The sequence below is a fragment of the Haliotis rufescens genome, unplaced genomic scaffold, assembly GCF_023055435.1.
Source record: "Haliotis rufescens isolate VD_foot unplaced genomic scaffold, xgHalRufe1.0.p SCAF_6, whole genome shotgun sequence".
In the NCBI taxonomy this organism is placed as follows: Eukaryota; Metazoa; Mollusca; class Gastropoda; order Lepetellida; family Haliotidae; genus Haliotis; species Haliotis rufescens.
Window position 1 is genome coordinate 19,726,320 of NW_025964334.1, and position 18,330 is coordinate 19,744,649.

General features: G+C 42.9%; 1 protein-coding gene and 1 long non-coding RNA gene across 15 annotated transcripts in view; both read right to left on the reverse strand.

Annotated features, from left to right (window-relative positions):
- LOC124113695 (oxysterol-binding protein-related protein 8-like) overlaps positions 1–18,330 on the reverse strand; it is a 151,975-nt gene that overhangs the window by 14,210 nt on the left and 119,435 nt on the right. For 12 of the 13 annotated variants that reach the window (XM_048385504.1, XM_048385506.1, XM_048385505.1 and 9 more), the window contains 6 exons: positions 12,588–12,710; positions 5,943–6,027; positions 4,882–5,082; positions 4,010–4,161; positions 2,079–2,150; positions 316–428 (listed from right to left, as the gene is read on the reverse strand). In XM_048385504.1, coding sequence (XP_048241461.1) covers positions 316–428; positions 2,079–2,150; positions 4,010–4,161; positions 4,882–5,082; positions 5,943–6,027; positions 12,588–12,710 — 746 coding nt within the window. Of the gene's footprint in view, positions 1–315; positions 429–2,078; positions 2,151–4,009; positions 4,162–4,881; positions 5,083–5,942; positions 6,028–12,058; positions 12,232–12,587; positions 12,711–18,330 lie in introns of those variants that run through there. The other variant, XM_046474174.2, reaches the window with a different exon arrangement.
- Positions 13,728–17,863, reverse strand: LOC125374597. 2 transcript variants are annotated; one of them, XR_007218685.1, is made up of 3 exons: positions 17,304–17,863; positions 15,419–15,514; positions 13,728–14,331 (listed from the first exon to the last, which is right to left on the reverse strand). It is a non-coding gene; the product is annotated as an uncharacterized LOC125374597 (long non-coding RNA). The 2 variants fall into 2 exon arrangements; XR_007218686.1 differs by having other exon boundaries at positions 15,419–17,863.

An 18,330-nucleotide genomic window follows, 5' to 3' on the forward strand; every position in this document is an offset into this window, starting at 1 on the left:
TGGGTTCCCATCCCGGATAGGACTCAACCCCCAAAATTGAGGTTGAGAAAGTGTTATCCCAAATATAACATGTGTTACATTTGACCACTTTCTAAATGGCATTGTGTGATCATAGCTTTCGGCCATGGAAGCCGTGCCAAATTACACTTGTCAGAGGGGTACACAAAGTACGTGATCTAGACTACCGGTTGTCGGACTTTTATTTTTGTGGAAGTCTCGGTGGCTGAGTGGGTTAGATCGCTGACTTTGTGTGCTGGCAACTAGGTGCTTCACTCTTTATTAAAGTTGGGGCACTAGCTGGGGTATTGAACTCACTCTGAGAGCAGGTCCGCATGGTAGTAGTAGTCAGAGAGTTTGTCCAGGAACGACCTTGGTTCTAAGATAAACGTTGGCAGCACAACCTTTGACAAATCCATACCTGGACGAACCTGAAGAATACAGATTAAATTTAGATTACTGATATGATTTACACATATATACAGATTGCCATAATTACATATATCCCCTTAGACCACAGGGCTCACAACAGGGATCCCCTTAGACCACCCGGTTCACAACTGAAATCCCCTTAGACCACAGGACTCACAACTGAAATCCCCTTAGACCACAGGACTCACTTCTGAGATCCCCTTAGACCACCGGGCTCACAACTGAAATCCCCTTAGACCACTGGACTCACTACTGAGATCCCCTTAGACCACTGGGCTCACAACTGAAATCCCCTTAGACCACAGGACTCACAACTGAAATCCCCTTAGACCACAGGACTCACTTCTGAGATCCCCTTAGACCACCGGGCTCACAACTGAAATCCCCTTAGACCACTGGACTCACAACTGAAATCCCCTTAGACCACTGGACTCACTACTGAGATCCCCTTAGACCACGGGCTCACAACAGGGATCCCCTTAGACCACCGGGCTCACAACAGGGATCCCCTTAGACCACTGGACTCACAACAGGGATCCCCTTAGACCACAGGACTCACTTCTGAGATCCCTTTAGACCACAGGACTCACTTCTGAGATCCCCTTAGACCACAGGACTCACAACTGAGATCCCCTTAGACCACTGGACTCACAACTGAGATCACCGTAGACCACTGGGCTCACTACTTAGATCCCTTAGACCACTGGGCTCACTACTTAGATCCCTTAGACCACTGGGCTCACTACTTACATCCCTTAGACCACTTGGCTCACTACTTAGATCCCTTAGACCACTGGGCTCACTACTTAGATCCCTTAGACCACTGGGCTCACTACTTAGATCCCTTAGACCACTGGGCTCACTGCTTAGATCCCTTAGACCACTGGGCTCACTACTTACATCCCTTAGACCACTGGGCTCACTACGTAGGCCCCCCACATCACTGGGCTCACTACGTAGGCCCCCCACATCACTGGGCTCACTACGTAGGCCCCCCACATCACTGGACTCACTACGTAGGCCCCCCACACCACTGGACTCACTACGTAGGCCCCCCACACCACTGGACTCACTACGTAGGCCCCCCACATCACTGGGCTCACTACGTAGGCCCCCCACACCACTGGGCTCACTACGTAGGCCCCCCACATCACTGGACTCACTACGTAGGCCCCCCACATCACTGGGCTCACTACGTAGACCCCCCACATCACTGGGCTCACTACGTAGACCCCCCACACCACTGGACTCACTACGTAGGCCCCCCACATCACTGGACTCACTACGTAGACCCCCCACACCACTGGGCTCACTACGTAGGCCCCCCTACACCACTGGGCTCACTACGTAGGCCCCCCACATCACTGGACTCACTACGTAGGCCCTCCCACACCACTGGGCTCACTACGTAGGCCCCCCCACACCACTGGGCTCACTACGTAGGCCCTCCCACACCACTGGGCTCACTACGTAGGCCCTCCCACACCACTGGGCTCACTACGTAGGCCCCCCCACACCACTGGGCTCACTACGTAGGCCCCCCACATCACTGGACTACCCGATGCCCCCGTGTATATTTCCACACAGACAGGGTTGTGCTGGTAGACAGTGGACTGTGAACGCTTCATCTGAGTACTGCAGCTCGTTACCTGTTTGACTAGAGTCCAGATTAGGCTTTTATTCTCATCATTCACTTCTTCTGTTTGGCACGTGTCTCCTTGCTGAAATCAAAACATTTGCTTTGACCATTATCTCCACATATCATTTCATTGGTTTTATTTTATCTGTCTGCTGTCAACAAGTGTATCATTATTACCAATTACAACAGATCATAACACCCGTGAAGTGACAGAGCTTATACCATGACACCTGCTCTATCCTGGATGTTCATCCTCTACAACTAGTTTCAATAGCATACTATATTACAGTAACTTTTAAACAGTCATACTAACAGTAAACTGTGATACTAACTGGGGCTGGGACGAGTCCAAATTTACAACTGGGTACCCACTACCCTATTACCCGACCCTACCCGGGTACCCACCGATTGGGAACATTTTTAGCATAGCTGTGGCAAAACGTATTTAGATACACGTAAAAAACAATCTGGTCATTCATACACTGAAGTTGAATTAAGGTATATCTTTATTCAACATATGAAAAATCAGAAGAAATGGGTGCATAGTCAGAAAGAAATGCGAACATTAGTGACTTTAGTGTAACCATAGAGTTCTAGAATTGTATGGTCATCAAACAATATATCACGTGACTAACCATGGGTCTGGGTAGTCCTGTGGGTACCCGGGTCCTACTCAGTACCCACCCGACCCGGGTACCCGAGTTACCCGTCCCAGCCCTAATACTAACAGTAAATAGTGATACAGGGTATTCAGTACTATTCACAATGATGTTACGATGTGCCCTTTGAAATATTTGTTGCCAAAAGATGAGACAAACAGTATCTCCAAACTTGGCGATTGTCATTTTAACATGGCAAGATAATAAGCAGCTGCAATTTTATAAATTTGCCCCTTCCTGTTTTTAAGATTGATACTATTTTCTATTTCTGAATGCCACACATAATCGAGTCTGGACCATACAATCCAGTGATTGACAATCATGAGCATAGATCTATGCAACTGGGATACGATGACATGTATCAACCAAGTCACCAAGCCTGACCACCCGATCCTGTTAGTCGCTTCCTATGACCTATCCTAGCCCAGATCTTTACGTATAGTTAATGTCGTGATTGACATTAAACATATCACATGTGCATTTCCCACATATCCAGTCTACTTGTGCTAAAGGCTTCATGTACATATTCACAAGGAATTCATGTACCTACATACGAACCCTTTAGCCCTTGGGATGCAGGGAATTTAAAACATTTATATACATTCTTCTTCCATTGAGGAGAAAATCATATTGGAGAAAGTAGAGATAGGTTACCTGTTAACCACTAGGCTACCCGACCGCCCCTATCTGTTGAGATAACAGCGCTACACTGAACTTGGAAATGAGGTGAGGTGAAATGGGGTTTAACGTCGCATCCAAGATTATTGCTCTTATATAGCGACGTGCATGCATATGCGTGTGCGTGTGTCCGACTGATACCGATAATGAGACACAGTATAATGACTCCGAGTCGACCAGTCCTTGTTTCAGCCCTTTAAAGTCGAGCGCCAGGCAGGGTAACAACAAGTACCATATTTTAATGTCTTTTGGTATGACGCAGCCGGGGATCGACCCCAGACATTCCGCTCTCCAGGACGGACACTCTATCACTGAACCACAGAGGCGGTCAATTTTGAAATGAACATACAGCAAAACCCACCCCTTCAGCCTCAGTAATGACAGGTGCTTTGTTGTACATCATCCAACTAGCAGATTTTTTCACTTGTGACTGATCATTACCTAAAAATTATACTTATACTGGTGTCTTCTCACAACAAATCAATACTGCAATATCTTCACAGGTTTTTTCAATACCACCAAAGTCATAACACTAAGAATTCAATACAGATTCCTGCAAATGCATTTCCCAGTTCTTGTAAGTTTTCTATAAAACATTCCATACCAGTCCAAGTTCCTCAGTAAAATTCTCCACATATTGACTCTCCAGTGGGCGAACATTTTCATCAAATGTCTTGTCATTCTCATAATCTGACTGGCTTGACTCCGAATCACAGTTGGCCTCCTCTCGATCAGTCTTACTGTCTTCGTCTAGACCTGCAGTTGAAATTAGAAATATGAGCTCTTGCACTCGTGGATACGGCACAGCCAAATGATACAAACAGTAATTTACTCAGGCTCTGTGTCAGTCATAATGTCTGAGTTGAACACAGATCATCACTTGAGCCATTTCATGTTTTTAGAGAATCCAGTTATAGTCCATAGCTCCTCAAATATGTTAGGATGGTTTTAAACGCTTTTAGCAATATCACGGCAGGGACACCAGAAATGGGCTTCACACATTGTACCCATGTGTGGAATCGAACTCAGGTCTTTGGCTTGACGAGTGAAAGCTTTAACCAATAGGCTACTCCAATGACACCCTTAAACATTTGCTAACACATACTATTACTAAACATTACAATGCACATATTTTCTAAATATGTAATGTGATAGAAGGAATAATATGTTCCATAAATTGGGATATGCTGGGCGTGCTGGACCTAAGGAAAAAACATGTTGCAAAAATCAATTTAATTGTTCAGCTGTTCTTTTCAGAGAGAAAAAAATGTACATTCTGAAGTTGTGGCCGAAACATAATACCTTGACCCTGTTCCACAAAGAGATCATAGCGTAAGGACGATCCTAACTCCAATTCTTCAACATTGACTTATGACAGTCGAAGCGCCACGATCATTTTATGAAACGGGGCCCTGGCCCCAATAGAATAAGCATTGTATAGTCAGTCCCAATACAAGTCTAAAATATGTCACTGACCTTGCCCTTCAAAGTGTTTTTCGCAGTCACTCTCATTGAGGTTATCGGTCTCGTTCTCAAATGTGGCCATCATGGTGTCATGATCTGCGTCTACGTCTACGTCTGCATCTGCCGCTTGCAATTCCCGGTCCTTCGTCATGGACCGCATCAACAGGCTGGTACATCGGAGAGCAAGCTCCAGGGCATCCATCCAGCACTTACCTGCAGATGAGTGGGTATGTGTGTTCATGTCAGCAGAATGTTTGTTTGTTTGTTTAACGCCACACTCAGCAATATTCCAGCTATATGACGGCGGTCTGTAATTAATCGAGTCTGGACCAGACAATCCAGTGATTAACATCATGAGCATCGTTCCACGCAATTGGGATACGATGACATGCATCAACCAAGTCAGAGAGCCTGACCACACAATCCCGCAAGTCGCCTCTTATGACAAGCATGGGTTACTGAAGACCACTTCTAACCCAGATCTTCATGGGTTTGATGCCATAAAAATGATAGCTGTCTCCATCACAGTTTAATATGGACTTGTACATGACTTTAGATCTCATACTCTGTAACATAAGATGCTGACTGATGTTTGTTTGTTTGTTTGTTGATTAACACTGCACTTAGCAATATTCCAGCTATATGACAGAGGTCTGTAAATAATAGAGTATGGACCAGACAATCCAGTGATGGATGGCATGAGCATCAATCCACACAATTGGGATACGACGACCTGCATCAACCAAGTCATTGAGTCTGACAACCTGATCCCGTTAGTCGCCTCTTACGACAAGCATAGTAGCCTTTTACAGCAAGCATGGGCAGATCCTGCTTTTGGCCCTAAGACCATTGGTTCCTGTTACACTTAAGGGAGGCAACTCCTGATGTGAGGGTACCACAATATCACACAGCCAGTCATCAGCTTGGAGAGAGTGAGTGAGACACCAACAACTCTGTTCTTCACCCATTGGGAAACAAATCCTGATCTGTGGTTTGTGAACATTTTACAACAAGCTAAGCTACGTCCCTCATCTCCACATTACGCGTTCTGCTGCAACAGCCAACATACAAACCTGCGGCCTCAGATGGCGCTCGGAATATCAGGTAGGAATAGGGAAGAGGCTGTACAAAGGCACCGATTGTCTCCCCTTTGGGACCCTGAAAAAATAGAGAGTAACCTTCAGTTTCATTGTGTTTAAACCATTATTATTATGTTACTGCTCTTGCAGTTGATTCGGAGCTATGAATTCACTGGCCATTCTGAATATGCATTTTAGCAAGTAAAACTGACACAACTATAGGTCATTATGCAAAATCATAGATAAATTATATATCCACCATAACAGGGTTTCAGTCAGAGAAATCACACAAATCTGTTGATTCCTAAAGGGTTATATAAATGTTTGCTTGATCAGCATGTTTTGCAAAATGTATTTGTGAAAAGTAAAATTCTGGCTTCCTAACATTTTGTACAATATGGATGAAAATCTAAAAACTAATTGATTGTGGCATTATAACAATGAAAAATGATTAATGATGCCATTATAAACTACAATTCTTGACAATGAAAATAAAACTGTTAAAAAAGGTTTTTGATGATCAGGAGTTGGAAGTTTACAGATTCAACATATATGGACTTCATCTTGTGTAGTGACACGGGGCGGTCGGGTAGACTAGTGGTTAAAGCGTTCGCTCGTCACGCCGAGGACCCAGGTTTGATTCCCGGGCGGACATGGGTACAATGTGTGAAGCCCATTTCTGGTGTACCCAGGTGTGATATTGCTGGAATGTTGCTAAAAGCGGCGTAAAACCAAACTCGCTCACTCACTCATTGTAGCGACAGGTGGCCCAGCCATCCTAGGCACACAATTTGATGTGCAGAGTTGTGTCCCTTTGGCACACAAGACACCAATGATTGTGAGTTCCAATCCCGTTTTGCCCTGACTGAACTTGTATGATAAAGGTTTAAACATGAAGCATGAATGTTTGGAAAGGCTACAGTTTGTATATGGTCCATTTCATCAAATAAATAGAGAAGAAAATATATGAGTTCCTTTGCCTTAAGGTACTTGGGGACAACAAAAAATGTGAAGCAGGTTTTTAGGTTGTCTGATGGGCAGGGGTGAAATTCTAAAAAGTGATTAATTATTGCTGAATTGTATATGAATCATGAGCAAATAATACAACTTAAAAGACAAATGAACACCATCTCCTTCACACCAACACTTGACCAGTGTTAGATATCTTGACCAGTCTGCCCATTGAAGGTTTCTCTGTGTTATTTCTTTGTTACAGTCGAACACCATTGTGTCGAAATTGAAGGGACCTCAGAGATAGAAGCACACAATTTTAGTCCACTAGTCCTTACAAAGATAACATACATCAAAATCCTTAAAAATATCAGATTTCTACTAGTCCTTATGATACCTTAACCATTTGGAAGTTTGGCAAGGACTACAGGACTAGTGCCGATTTCTAATGCTGTGACCAACCATACTTTGATCTATCAGGTTTTGAAAAGGATGAATAATGAGGGAATATGCGAGGTCCAAGCTTTTACGACGTGACAACCGTACATTCGACACATCAAAGTTCGACACAACAGTGTTTGAATGAAGGTAACACAGCACAATCCAGAGACTGTAAACATGAGCATCGATCTTTGCAGTTGAGACACAATGACATGCACCAAGTCAGCGAACCTGACCACCCGATCCCGTTTGTCGCCTCTTACAAATCCCAATCAGGACAGGACAATTAAGTGACCGACGTCATGAGCATCGACCTACACATTTGGTATATGGTCATATTAAATCAACATCACCGAGCGTGACCAGCTGATCCATTCAGTCGCCTCTAACCACAAGGTGATGTTTCTGGGGACCTATAGTCACACCCCTTGGGTTGTGGGGACCTATATTCACACCCCTTGGGTTCTGGGGACCTATAGTCACACCCCTTGGGTTCTGGGGACCTATAGTCACACCCCTTGGGTTCTGGGGACCTATAGTCACACCCCATGGGTTCTGGGGACCTATAGTCACACCCCATGGGTTCTGGGGACCTATAGTCACACCCCTTGGGTTCTGGGGACCTATAGTCACAGCCCATGGGTTCTGGGGACCTATAGTCACAGCCCATGGGTTCTGGGGACCTATAGTCACACCCCATGGGTTCTGGGGACCTATAGTCACACCCCTTGGGTTCTGGGGACCTATATGCACACCCCTTGGGTTCTGGGGACCTATAGTCACACCCCTTGGGTTCTGGGGACCTATAGTCACACCCCTTGGGTTCTGGGGACCTATAGTCACACCCCTTGGGTTCTGGGGACCTATAGTCACACCCCTTGGGTTCTGGGGACCTATAGTCACACCCCTCGGGTTCTGGGGACCTATAGTCACACCCCTTGGGTTCTGGGGACCTATATGCACACCCCATTGGGTTCTGGGGACCTATATGCACACCCATTGGGTTCTGGGGACCTATAGTCACACCCCATGGGTTCTGGGGACCTATAGTCACACCCCTTGGGTTCTGGGGACCTATAGTCACACCCCATGGGTTCTGGGGACCTATAGTCACACCCCTTGGGTTCTTGGGACCTATAGTCACACCCCATGGGTTCTGGGGACCTATAGTCACACCCCTTGGGTTCTGGGGACCTATAGTCACACCCCTTGGGTTCTGGGGACCTATAGTCACACCCCTTGGGTTCTGGGGACCTATAGTCACACCCCTTGGGTTCTGGGGACCTATAGTCACAGCCCATGGGTTCACAAGGAACCAAGCCCGACCACCTGATCCATTCATTAGCCTCTAACCACAAGGTGATGTTTCTGGGGACCTATAGTCACACCCCTTGGGTTCTGGGGACCTATAGTCACACCCCTTGGGTTCTGGGGACCTATAGTCACACCCCATGGGTTCTGGGGACCTATAGTCACACCCCATGGGTTCTGGGGACCTATAGTCACAGCCCATGGGTTCTGGGGACCTATAGTCACACCCCTCGGGTTCTGGGGACCTATAGTCACACCCCTTGGGTTCTGGGGACCTATAGTCACACCCCTTGGGTTCTGGGGACCTATAGTCACACCCCTTGGGTTCTGGGGACCTATAGTCACACCCCTTGGGTTCTGGGGACCTATAGTCACACCCCTTGGGTTCTGGGGACCTATAGTCACACCCCTTGGGTTCTGGGGTCCATGGATTCACAAGGAACCAAGCCCGACCACCTGATCCATTCATTAGCCTCTAACCACAAGGTGATGTTTCTGGGGACCTATAGTCACACCCCTTGGGTTCTGGGGACCATGGGTTCACAAGGAGTCAGCCAAGTCACACAGCCATGTGGAATGTAAACACCAGTCTGTGTAACATAAACCTCCCTATCTATATACAGCTCAATCTAGCCGGATCAATAATGCATTGTTTTACAAGTCTACTGCTAACTCTAACACACTGTCTGGACAGTATGGCCATCATTCATAAAACTTTGATCAGCCTGCATCCAGGCCTTCGGATCAAAGAACTGTTGAGAGGTCTGGCTTCCTCGCGATGTAAGAAGGATTCTGGGCTTGAGGAGTTTTGCTATTGAATGAAAAACAGGGTGTGATATAGACAACTCAAAAGAAGAATGAACACCCAAATTTTGAAAAGCAACCTTTCATTGTGTACAAAGGTTTAAGAACACCTGATTATTGGCATGACAGAATAGTAAACTACGGTTATAACAAACTCAAAGGGACCACTAATTTAGTGAGTGAGTGAGTTGGATTTAATGCCCCTTTTAACAGTATTCCAGTTATATCACGGCGTGTCAGTTTAATGTGGGAGGAAAGCCCGAAGTGATACAGGTCTCAGATGTTTACCACTTTGGTGAAACCCACGAGCACGGGTATGGTGCTGACAAACCTAGAAACATAATCGGGGCGAACCGGGATTCGAACCCACAACCATAGGTTTCTGGCGTGCCCACGGGACGCAACTCTAGACGACTGGGTGCCCCCGACCACTAATTTAAGTTAACATAACAAAGGGATGAGTAATATTGAGTGGTAAAGAAAGCTTAGAGGTACTGAGTGTGTTCAAAGATAGCTAAATCGAGCCTGATTGGTTGGTTGGATCGATACAACTTCCACGATCATCATAAGATATGAACTATACTACTCAATAGAAATTAAGGACCACCTGATTCTTTCATATTACTATTACTATCTGTCATGCCATGTCAGATTAACTATAGTAGTATGAACTTTAGTAATATGTAAGAATTAGGGTCCTTAACGTGCCGGTAGTAGCAGACAATAGGGCTGGACTGGGTAACTCGGGTACTCGGATGGGTGGGTATTGAGTAGGACCCGGGTACCCACAGGACTACCCAGACCTGTGGTTAGTCACGTGATTATATTGTTTAATGGCACAAATTATTTAGAACTCTATGGTTACACTATAAATGACAAATGTTCACATTTCTTTCTGACTATGCACACATTCCTTCTGACTTTATATGTTTGCATAATGATAAAACTTCAGTCAACTTCAGTGAGTGCATGATTGTTTTATACATGTATCTAAACACATTTTGACAGGAGTACGGTCAAACGTTTCCAAATCGGTCATTTTGTACCAGTAAAAAGCAGTAAAAGCTGCATCTAAATTAACAAGATATTGGAATATATTATTTCTGGTAAAAAAATAGTTTCAGATATAATTTTTGCCGATCCTTGCATTAAAATCCTGTAAAGTTATATCATTGGGTGTGTCTTGACCGAATCACCTGTAGATTCCAAGAAAACGTGTGTACAGCTGATTGCTGTGTCCGGCTTAGTTTACGAGAAAATACACAAGGTAATCTTAATCCCTGGATATAAAACAATGCCTAGCTGAACAAAAAATACAATTTAAACGGTAAATCAACATGTCTGGTGATTTTTAATCTCAAATTTCGAATTTGTACTGACTAAGTTTCTCATCACCCGTTCGTTTGCCGGACTTCGCAATAGGGGTACGGTGTAATTTTTTTTCTGTGCTTGGATTCCCAAAAAAGGTTTTTCCAAAATGTTGAATCCGCTAGGGGGGGGTGCGCGTTATACATGGGTGCGCACTATACTCAAGAAAATACGGTACCTATCTCTTGAGACCTACAGGCGGTACCTGGATAGGGGGTTGGTTCCCTTGGTAGTCAATTTGGACTTGTCCTAGCCCTAGCAGACAACACACAAATGAATGCTGTTCGACAAATACTGTCCAAAAGCAGTAACACAGGAGTCTGCATCAACATAGACAACAACGCCTCCAGCTGGACTGTTTATGGCAACACTGACATTTAGATGCCCTGATGAAAAGTGTCTACCACTAGGTCAGCTAGACATGCATACACACTGTTTCTATTTCACAAGCTTTGAGTGCATCAGGCCTATTGTCTGTCTGCCCTAACCATCGCGTTGCTATTGTCATCTAGACTTGCCCCAGGTGTACATATTATGTTCATAAGCATTCTTCAGAACATTGTCTTTGCTGACAAAATACACTTTGTTATACAGATTGTATTGATCAGTGCAATAAATTCCATATTCGATTTTGTTACAGTTTATTCGGCAGAGTCTTAATAGCAACATATATGTATATTTAAAGTGTCACATTTGATCTACACTTTAAACATATGTCAGTTTTGGTTTGTTAATATGCATGATATTCCTGATTTGAAACCAATGAGAATGCATGTTATGACCAATATGAATGAATAATGTTTGTCCCAAAAAAATAGCTTTGCTCTTAAAATAAGTGAGTGAGCTTTTCACAACAATCCAGCAATATCAAGGTGGGGGACATTAGAAATGGGCTTCACACATTGTACCCATGTGGGGAATCGAACCCGGGTCTTCAGCGTGACAAGGGAACACTTTAACCACTAGGCTACCCGACCGCCCCTTGCTCTTAAAGATTAACTCATGACTGTATTTTTTTGGCCTAATCCCTGGACAGTTGCCTGGTATGTAACAATTTGTCACTGGTCATTCCACAACAAACATGAAACAAAATGTCTAGTCTTTGTGTAAGGATAGACTTTGAAGGGGGTTTTAAGGAACTGTTTATTGAAACATTTAGTTGGTAGGTTGAAACAGAATACAAAACGTACAATGCATACGATCCTGCTGTCAGACTGTTAAGGGGTGGAATATACCTTTGTGGCCCATATAGACTGGTCCAGGGTGTGGAACATACCTTTGTGGCCCATATAGACTGGTCCAGGGGGTGGAACATACCCTTCTGGCCCATATAGACTGGTCCAGGGTGTGGAACATACCTTTGTGGCCCATATAGACTGGTCCAGGGTGTGGAACATACCTTTGTGGCCCATATAGACTGGTCCAGGGTGTGGAACATACCTTTGTGGCCCATATAGACTGGTCCAGGGTGTGGAACATACCTTTGTGGCCCATATAGACTGGTCCGGGGTGTAGACGTACCTTTGTGGCCCATATAGACTGGTCCAGGGGTGGAACATACCCTTCTGGCCCATATAGACTGGTCCAGGGTGTGGAACATACCTTTGTGGCCCATATAGACTGGTCCAGGGGTGGAACATACCTTTGTGGCCCATATAGACTGGTCCAGGGGGTGGAACATACCTTTGTGGCCCATATAGACTGGTCCAGGGTGTGGAACATACCTTTGTGGCCCATATAGACTGGTCCAGGGGTGGAACATACCTTTGTGGCCCATATAGACTGGTCCAGGGGGTGGAACAGTTTGAAACAGAAACCATCCTTCTTTGAGGGCCGCTCGATGTGTCGACATGTGTTGAGGAGGACTGTGCCAACCCAGTGACTACTCTGTGGGAGGGAACAATGTTGCAGGGTTAGAGACTAACAGTTTTTGTCCACTAGTCCTTATAATGATAACATATAGCAAAACCCTTAAAATGGGCCAATTCCTACTAGTCCTTAGGATACCTTTACTATTGGGCAGTTTGGTAAGGACTACAGGACAAGTGCCAATTTCTAACGCTGTGTTGTCAGAGTTACTACTACCCCAGGTAGCATGCCATCATCGGCCCTGCATCGGCCCAACGTCGGCTACACCATCGGCCCAACGTCGGCAAACTGCATCGGGCCGATGAAGTTTTGCTCATCGGATCGACATCGGCCCAACGTCGGCAAACGTCATCGGCCCTGCATCGGCACTGCACCGGCCCAGCATCGGCAAACATCGTCGGGCCGATGAAGTTTTGCTCATCGGATCGACATCGGCCCAACGTTGGCAAACATAATCGGCCCTGCATCGGCAATGCACCGGCCCAGCATTGGCCCAACGTGGGCAAACAATGTCGGGCCGATGAAGTTTTGCTCATCGGATCGACATCGGCCCAACGTCGTAAATAGTTATCTGGCCAGCCTCCGGCAACTGTTATGGAATCAGCATCGGATGGACATCGGCCCAACGTCGACAATAATTATCAGCGCAGCATCTGCCATCTGCCATTGTCTTAAATAGGCTGATGCCATCAGAAGTCATAACTGACAACATCTCATCTTAATATTTCATGTAAATGATGCCACAATAGAACTTTTCCAAGTGTAGTGTTAGGGTACATAAAACTAAACATTTCTAAAAGCTGCAGCTAGCCATGATGTTAAAGTTACAAAGATAAAAGGTAAAACTAAAAAATACTAAAAATTTTAAAAAGATAATAATTTTTTATCATAGTTAATACTTTGAAAACCAAATGTAATAATATAAATACTTCTAGCTGTACAATACAATCGAAATGCTTACACTAGTTACAGTACTATTTTTATGTACCCTAATACATGTGTAGTTAATACTTATAAAAAACACAAACAGCAAAATAGAATAATAAACTTTATTATTAATTAATTATTATTTACAAGAAAACAGTGTTACTACCTGCAACAAGGCGGATGTGAAACATATATTCTCAAAACCTGTTTTAAAACACAGTCTAAACATATACCCCTCCTATTGGCCTGCAAAATTTCATTTATGTGGTTTCAAATTCGTTTGCAAGACAAACTCCCCCCCCCCCCCCCCTAAAATAGCATGAAGCAAAGGCCATAACTCCATACAAAATTAGTTCTTATAAGTTATAACCATCTTCTGGAGTTTGTACCTTAGGTAAGCACGGAAAGTTTCATTTATTAACTTCAGTAGTGTCCAAGAGAACCTGGCAGAATATGTACCAAGTTCAAAAACAAGGGTCATAACCCTGTGAAAAATATGTTGTCAACACCAACATTTTGGATTTCTTTGTTCCGTTGCAATTCAGCACTTTCGTTTGCAGATTCTCTATCTACATCTCTGTTTTTCAGAACGCGTTTTCCTTATGCCATTTCTAAGCCTTGCTCCTGGAACTCGAAGCCATTCTTTTACACAGGTCACCATGTACTTGTCAGTGGCTTGTAAGAGCCCAGCTGCAGGCTTCCTCCTCAGCTTCTGTTTACAAATGATAGCAAAAAATGTCAGTGTGCATATTATAAGTCATTGCATGCACTCTCACAATTACAAGAAATGGACTTCACAAGTGTGTTAACATAATGGAATAATAGAATAAGTAATACCCTGTTCACATGCACCACCTTACATATGTGTGTATATTTTATTTTAAGTCTTGACACCTGTTAATAAATACAGGGTTCACTCAAGGAATTTTCTGCCATGGGCCCTTTATGTGACAATTTCATATATTCCCTAGGTACACCCGCACTTGCCCATACAGCACAATGTTAAAATGCCCCATTGTATTTGAAAATGTGGGCCTTTTTCCAAATTTAGGGGCTAAAAGCAGAAGGCCCCACCCTAGAATTATCGGAATCCAAGTAAGTAAATTGATGAGTTAATAATATGTGTAAATAAGTAAATTGAATTATGTGTAATTATATACGCAAATAACATAACAACTCCCAATATTGTATGGTAGGTCCCTAATCTGTTTCTTATGTCAATTAAAAAAGATTTTATAACTGACATATCACCCTATTAATTTAGCCCAATAAAAATCCCCAATAACCACATAACACCCCTCCTCCAATCTTGCTGGAGAACAGTTTTAGGTGTGCAATCTCTCTTGTATGTCCATCAAAAGTAAGTCAGCATGAAATTTCATTTGGAAGATTACCAAAGTGTCAAGGGCCCTTAATAGGGCAAACATGATATTAAATATATGCTTATAAATATTTCGAGCAGAAACATGTATCAGTTGGTTTGGTTTGTTGTTTAACGCCTCACTCAGCAATATTCCAGCTATATGACGGCGGTCTGTAAATGATCGAGTCTGGACAAGACAATCAAGTGATTAACATCATGAGCATCAATCCATGAAATTGGGATCGATGACATGCATCAACCAAGTCAGAGAGCCTCACCTCCCGTTCCCATTAGTCGCCTCATACGACATGCATAATTGCCTTTTACGGCAAACATGGGTTGCTGAAGATATCTTCTACCCCGGATCTTCTATATGAATCAAAATTGGAGTAAACTTCCCATACTTGATACATCTAAAGAAATTTAATTCACTCACCAGTTCTTTCTCAGTTGCTCGATTTTGGAAAAGCTGCTAAGAGTTCATTCAGCTCATCCATGTTTGCCAATAGGCAATGGCTAAACATCTGATTTTCTTAAATAGAAATATAAGAATATTATATGTCAAGTTTGTGTAGCAGCAGTGAGCACGTAGCTATTATGGTGATGATGTCAAGAGGTTGAGGGGAATATTGCTCAAAACATAAAAGTAACATTTAAATAAAGCTTTGGCCATACACAGATATCAGGTCCTTTCCTTAAGTCATACATCTTATCTCATATATTTGCACTTGTACATACAGTCCTTGTCTGGAGCCATGTAGCAGAAATAATTTCCCAGGGAAAGTAGTTTCACGTTAATAGCCATAGCCACATCCATTGAAAAGCAGTGAGAAAATCCCCATATTGACATAATGTTGAACAGATCCTGTGAAGTCTGGTTACCACAAAACAGATTTCATTTATTATATGATGCCAAAATATATGTAGATTACATCATGGTTAACCAAAACTGCAAATAAACGTTTATCATTAAAAGATCAGATACAAAGGTATGTACATATTACAAACACTTGTATGCAAAAAATAGCAGGAAAGTATTGGGGACAAGTAATTTTAATTTTTAATTTAATTTAATTTAATTTTTTTATTCAGAATAAATCAAATTTGAAACAAGGCTGTGGGTGTTTTTCTACAATGGATAATGTCCTGAAAAATCTGTACTGAAGTATCTTCATCACAGTTTTACCATAAATTTGAATTTTGATTAAATAAATGACATTCTAAATTGTCTTGGATTATATATTTAGCATCATACCTTTGAAATAGTACATTTAAAAAATTTTAATTCAGTATTTCATCAAAAATGTACATCATAAATTACTTAACTAGATAAGACTACCATACCCCCCCCAAAAAAAACAAAACACAAACATCCCCTAAAAATCCATTCTGAAATAGCCATATCTCAAAACCTCAATCGATCGATACAGATACCATACATCGGTATAAGATTTCTGATCGATTATAGGCATATGTCTATGTAAGGTATCCAGCAGATCTTGATAAAATTGCCCACACCTGTAATGCGCAGTGATCCGTTTACTAAAAGAGCTGTCCTTTCATTTCGCCCATTATCCAGAAAAAGTTCAAAATTCGCAAGTAACTATGACATTTAAAAACATATTTTTATTTTTTTTATTTCAACCTTTTGGTGATCGAAAACCAAACTCGGCAGTGAAGCTCCGTTCATCGATATGTAGGAAACATTAGCTGGATCGCATGACATGCACCCGCAATGCTGAAAGTTTCCGAAAGCCTCGTTATGAATTTCATGTTCACTGCTTTTTCCGCTGACAGCAATCACAAAATTGACTTGTAAATTCGAGTTTGTAATTAATTTCCTAACCTCATCCATCCCCACACTTAACAAATACGCCTGTGACAATGACAAATAAAGCAATGTTCATTCAAAAATACTAATGTAAGTAAAAGTTTGGCTATTCATTTGCTTGCCGCTGTAATACTCTCACCCCGAGATTGCGACTCGTTGGTTGAACATCGCTGAATCTACATGGACATAAAACATATCTTGTCATGTTTTGTATTTGCCCTTGTCCCCGCGTTTTGCTAGAAATATGTATATGGTGTTTAAAAATTACAAATAGAGAATCTGGTGAGGATGCAGTGTCACGACATATTCCACGGATTTTGACACTGACGTAGAATTGACAGGAGTGTGTTTCTCGAACCTCCAAAACACATAGGCCTAGATTTCTCCCTTCACGTTGACACTTATAAATGTACACTGTTTCTCGTTTCAATTGTAAGGTTTGAAAATGAAATAAACACCTCGTAAATACAGTAATGAAGTAAACACTTACCGCAAAATAGGTTTTCCCTCAGCCCTCCACGCATCATCCTTTCGTCGTCTGCTTGAAAAGACGCGCGTGAGTAACAGCGCCCTCTATAACAAGAGTAGCTTCCCTTGGAAACATGTTGTGAAAACGTTGGATCAACGTAACATAACCGCTCGCGATATTCCAAACTTTTGCCAATATCATGTAATTTGCTGAATGAATTGTAAGATGTGACGAATCCCGTCTGTATCTTCTCTGTCTGTTGTATATGTGCAGCCAAAATGGTCAGTGAATGTGCTTGATCTATTTAATTTAAAATTTAAAAATAAAGTTAATATTTTGAGTTCGAATAGAATTATTGTATTATTCGTAAATATACTTGATCTATTATTTGTCACATTGTAATCGACAAATGTGTTTTTTTCTTTTATGTTATCATAACAAGATCAAATCATATATCAGGTTCAATGTCAGTGCCAATCACCAGCATTGGCCTGACAGCGGACCGCTGCAGTTTGCCGATGCCGATATTGCCGGCGGTTGCCGATGCAAAGCCAACGTCGGCCCGACGTAGGTGTGCTAGCTGGGACAACTGCAGCTACTACATCCACTACATCCACTGTATACAAAGTCCCTCCTTGCATTGTCCTTAAATGGACTTTTGAGGCAATGTCTGGGGACGAAACTTTACTGTGTCCTCATGAGTTTCAAGCTGAACACTGACTTCACGACTTTTGGTAATTGTTTGTTTGTTTGTCTGTGTTTGTGCCTGTTTGTTGCTTATCACAGCAATATTTAATCTATATGATCCATCTAAATAATCGAGTCATGAGTCATATCATGAGCATCAATCTACGCTGGGATACAATGATATGCATCAACCACGCCGACTAGTGCTTGTTTTAACCCCTTAATGCTGAATGCCAGACAGGGTAACAACAAGTACCATCTTTTGGTATGACGGGGCCGGGGATTGAACCCCAGACCTTCTGCACTCCGGGCGGACGCTCTTAGTAACCACTAGGCCACGGGGTTCTGGAATGGCACATGG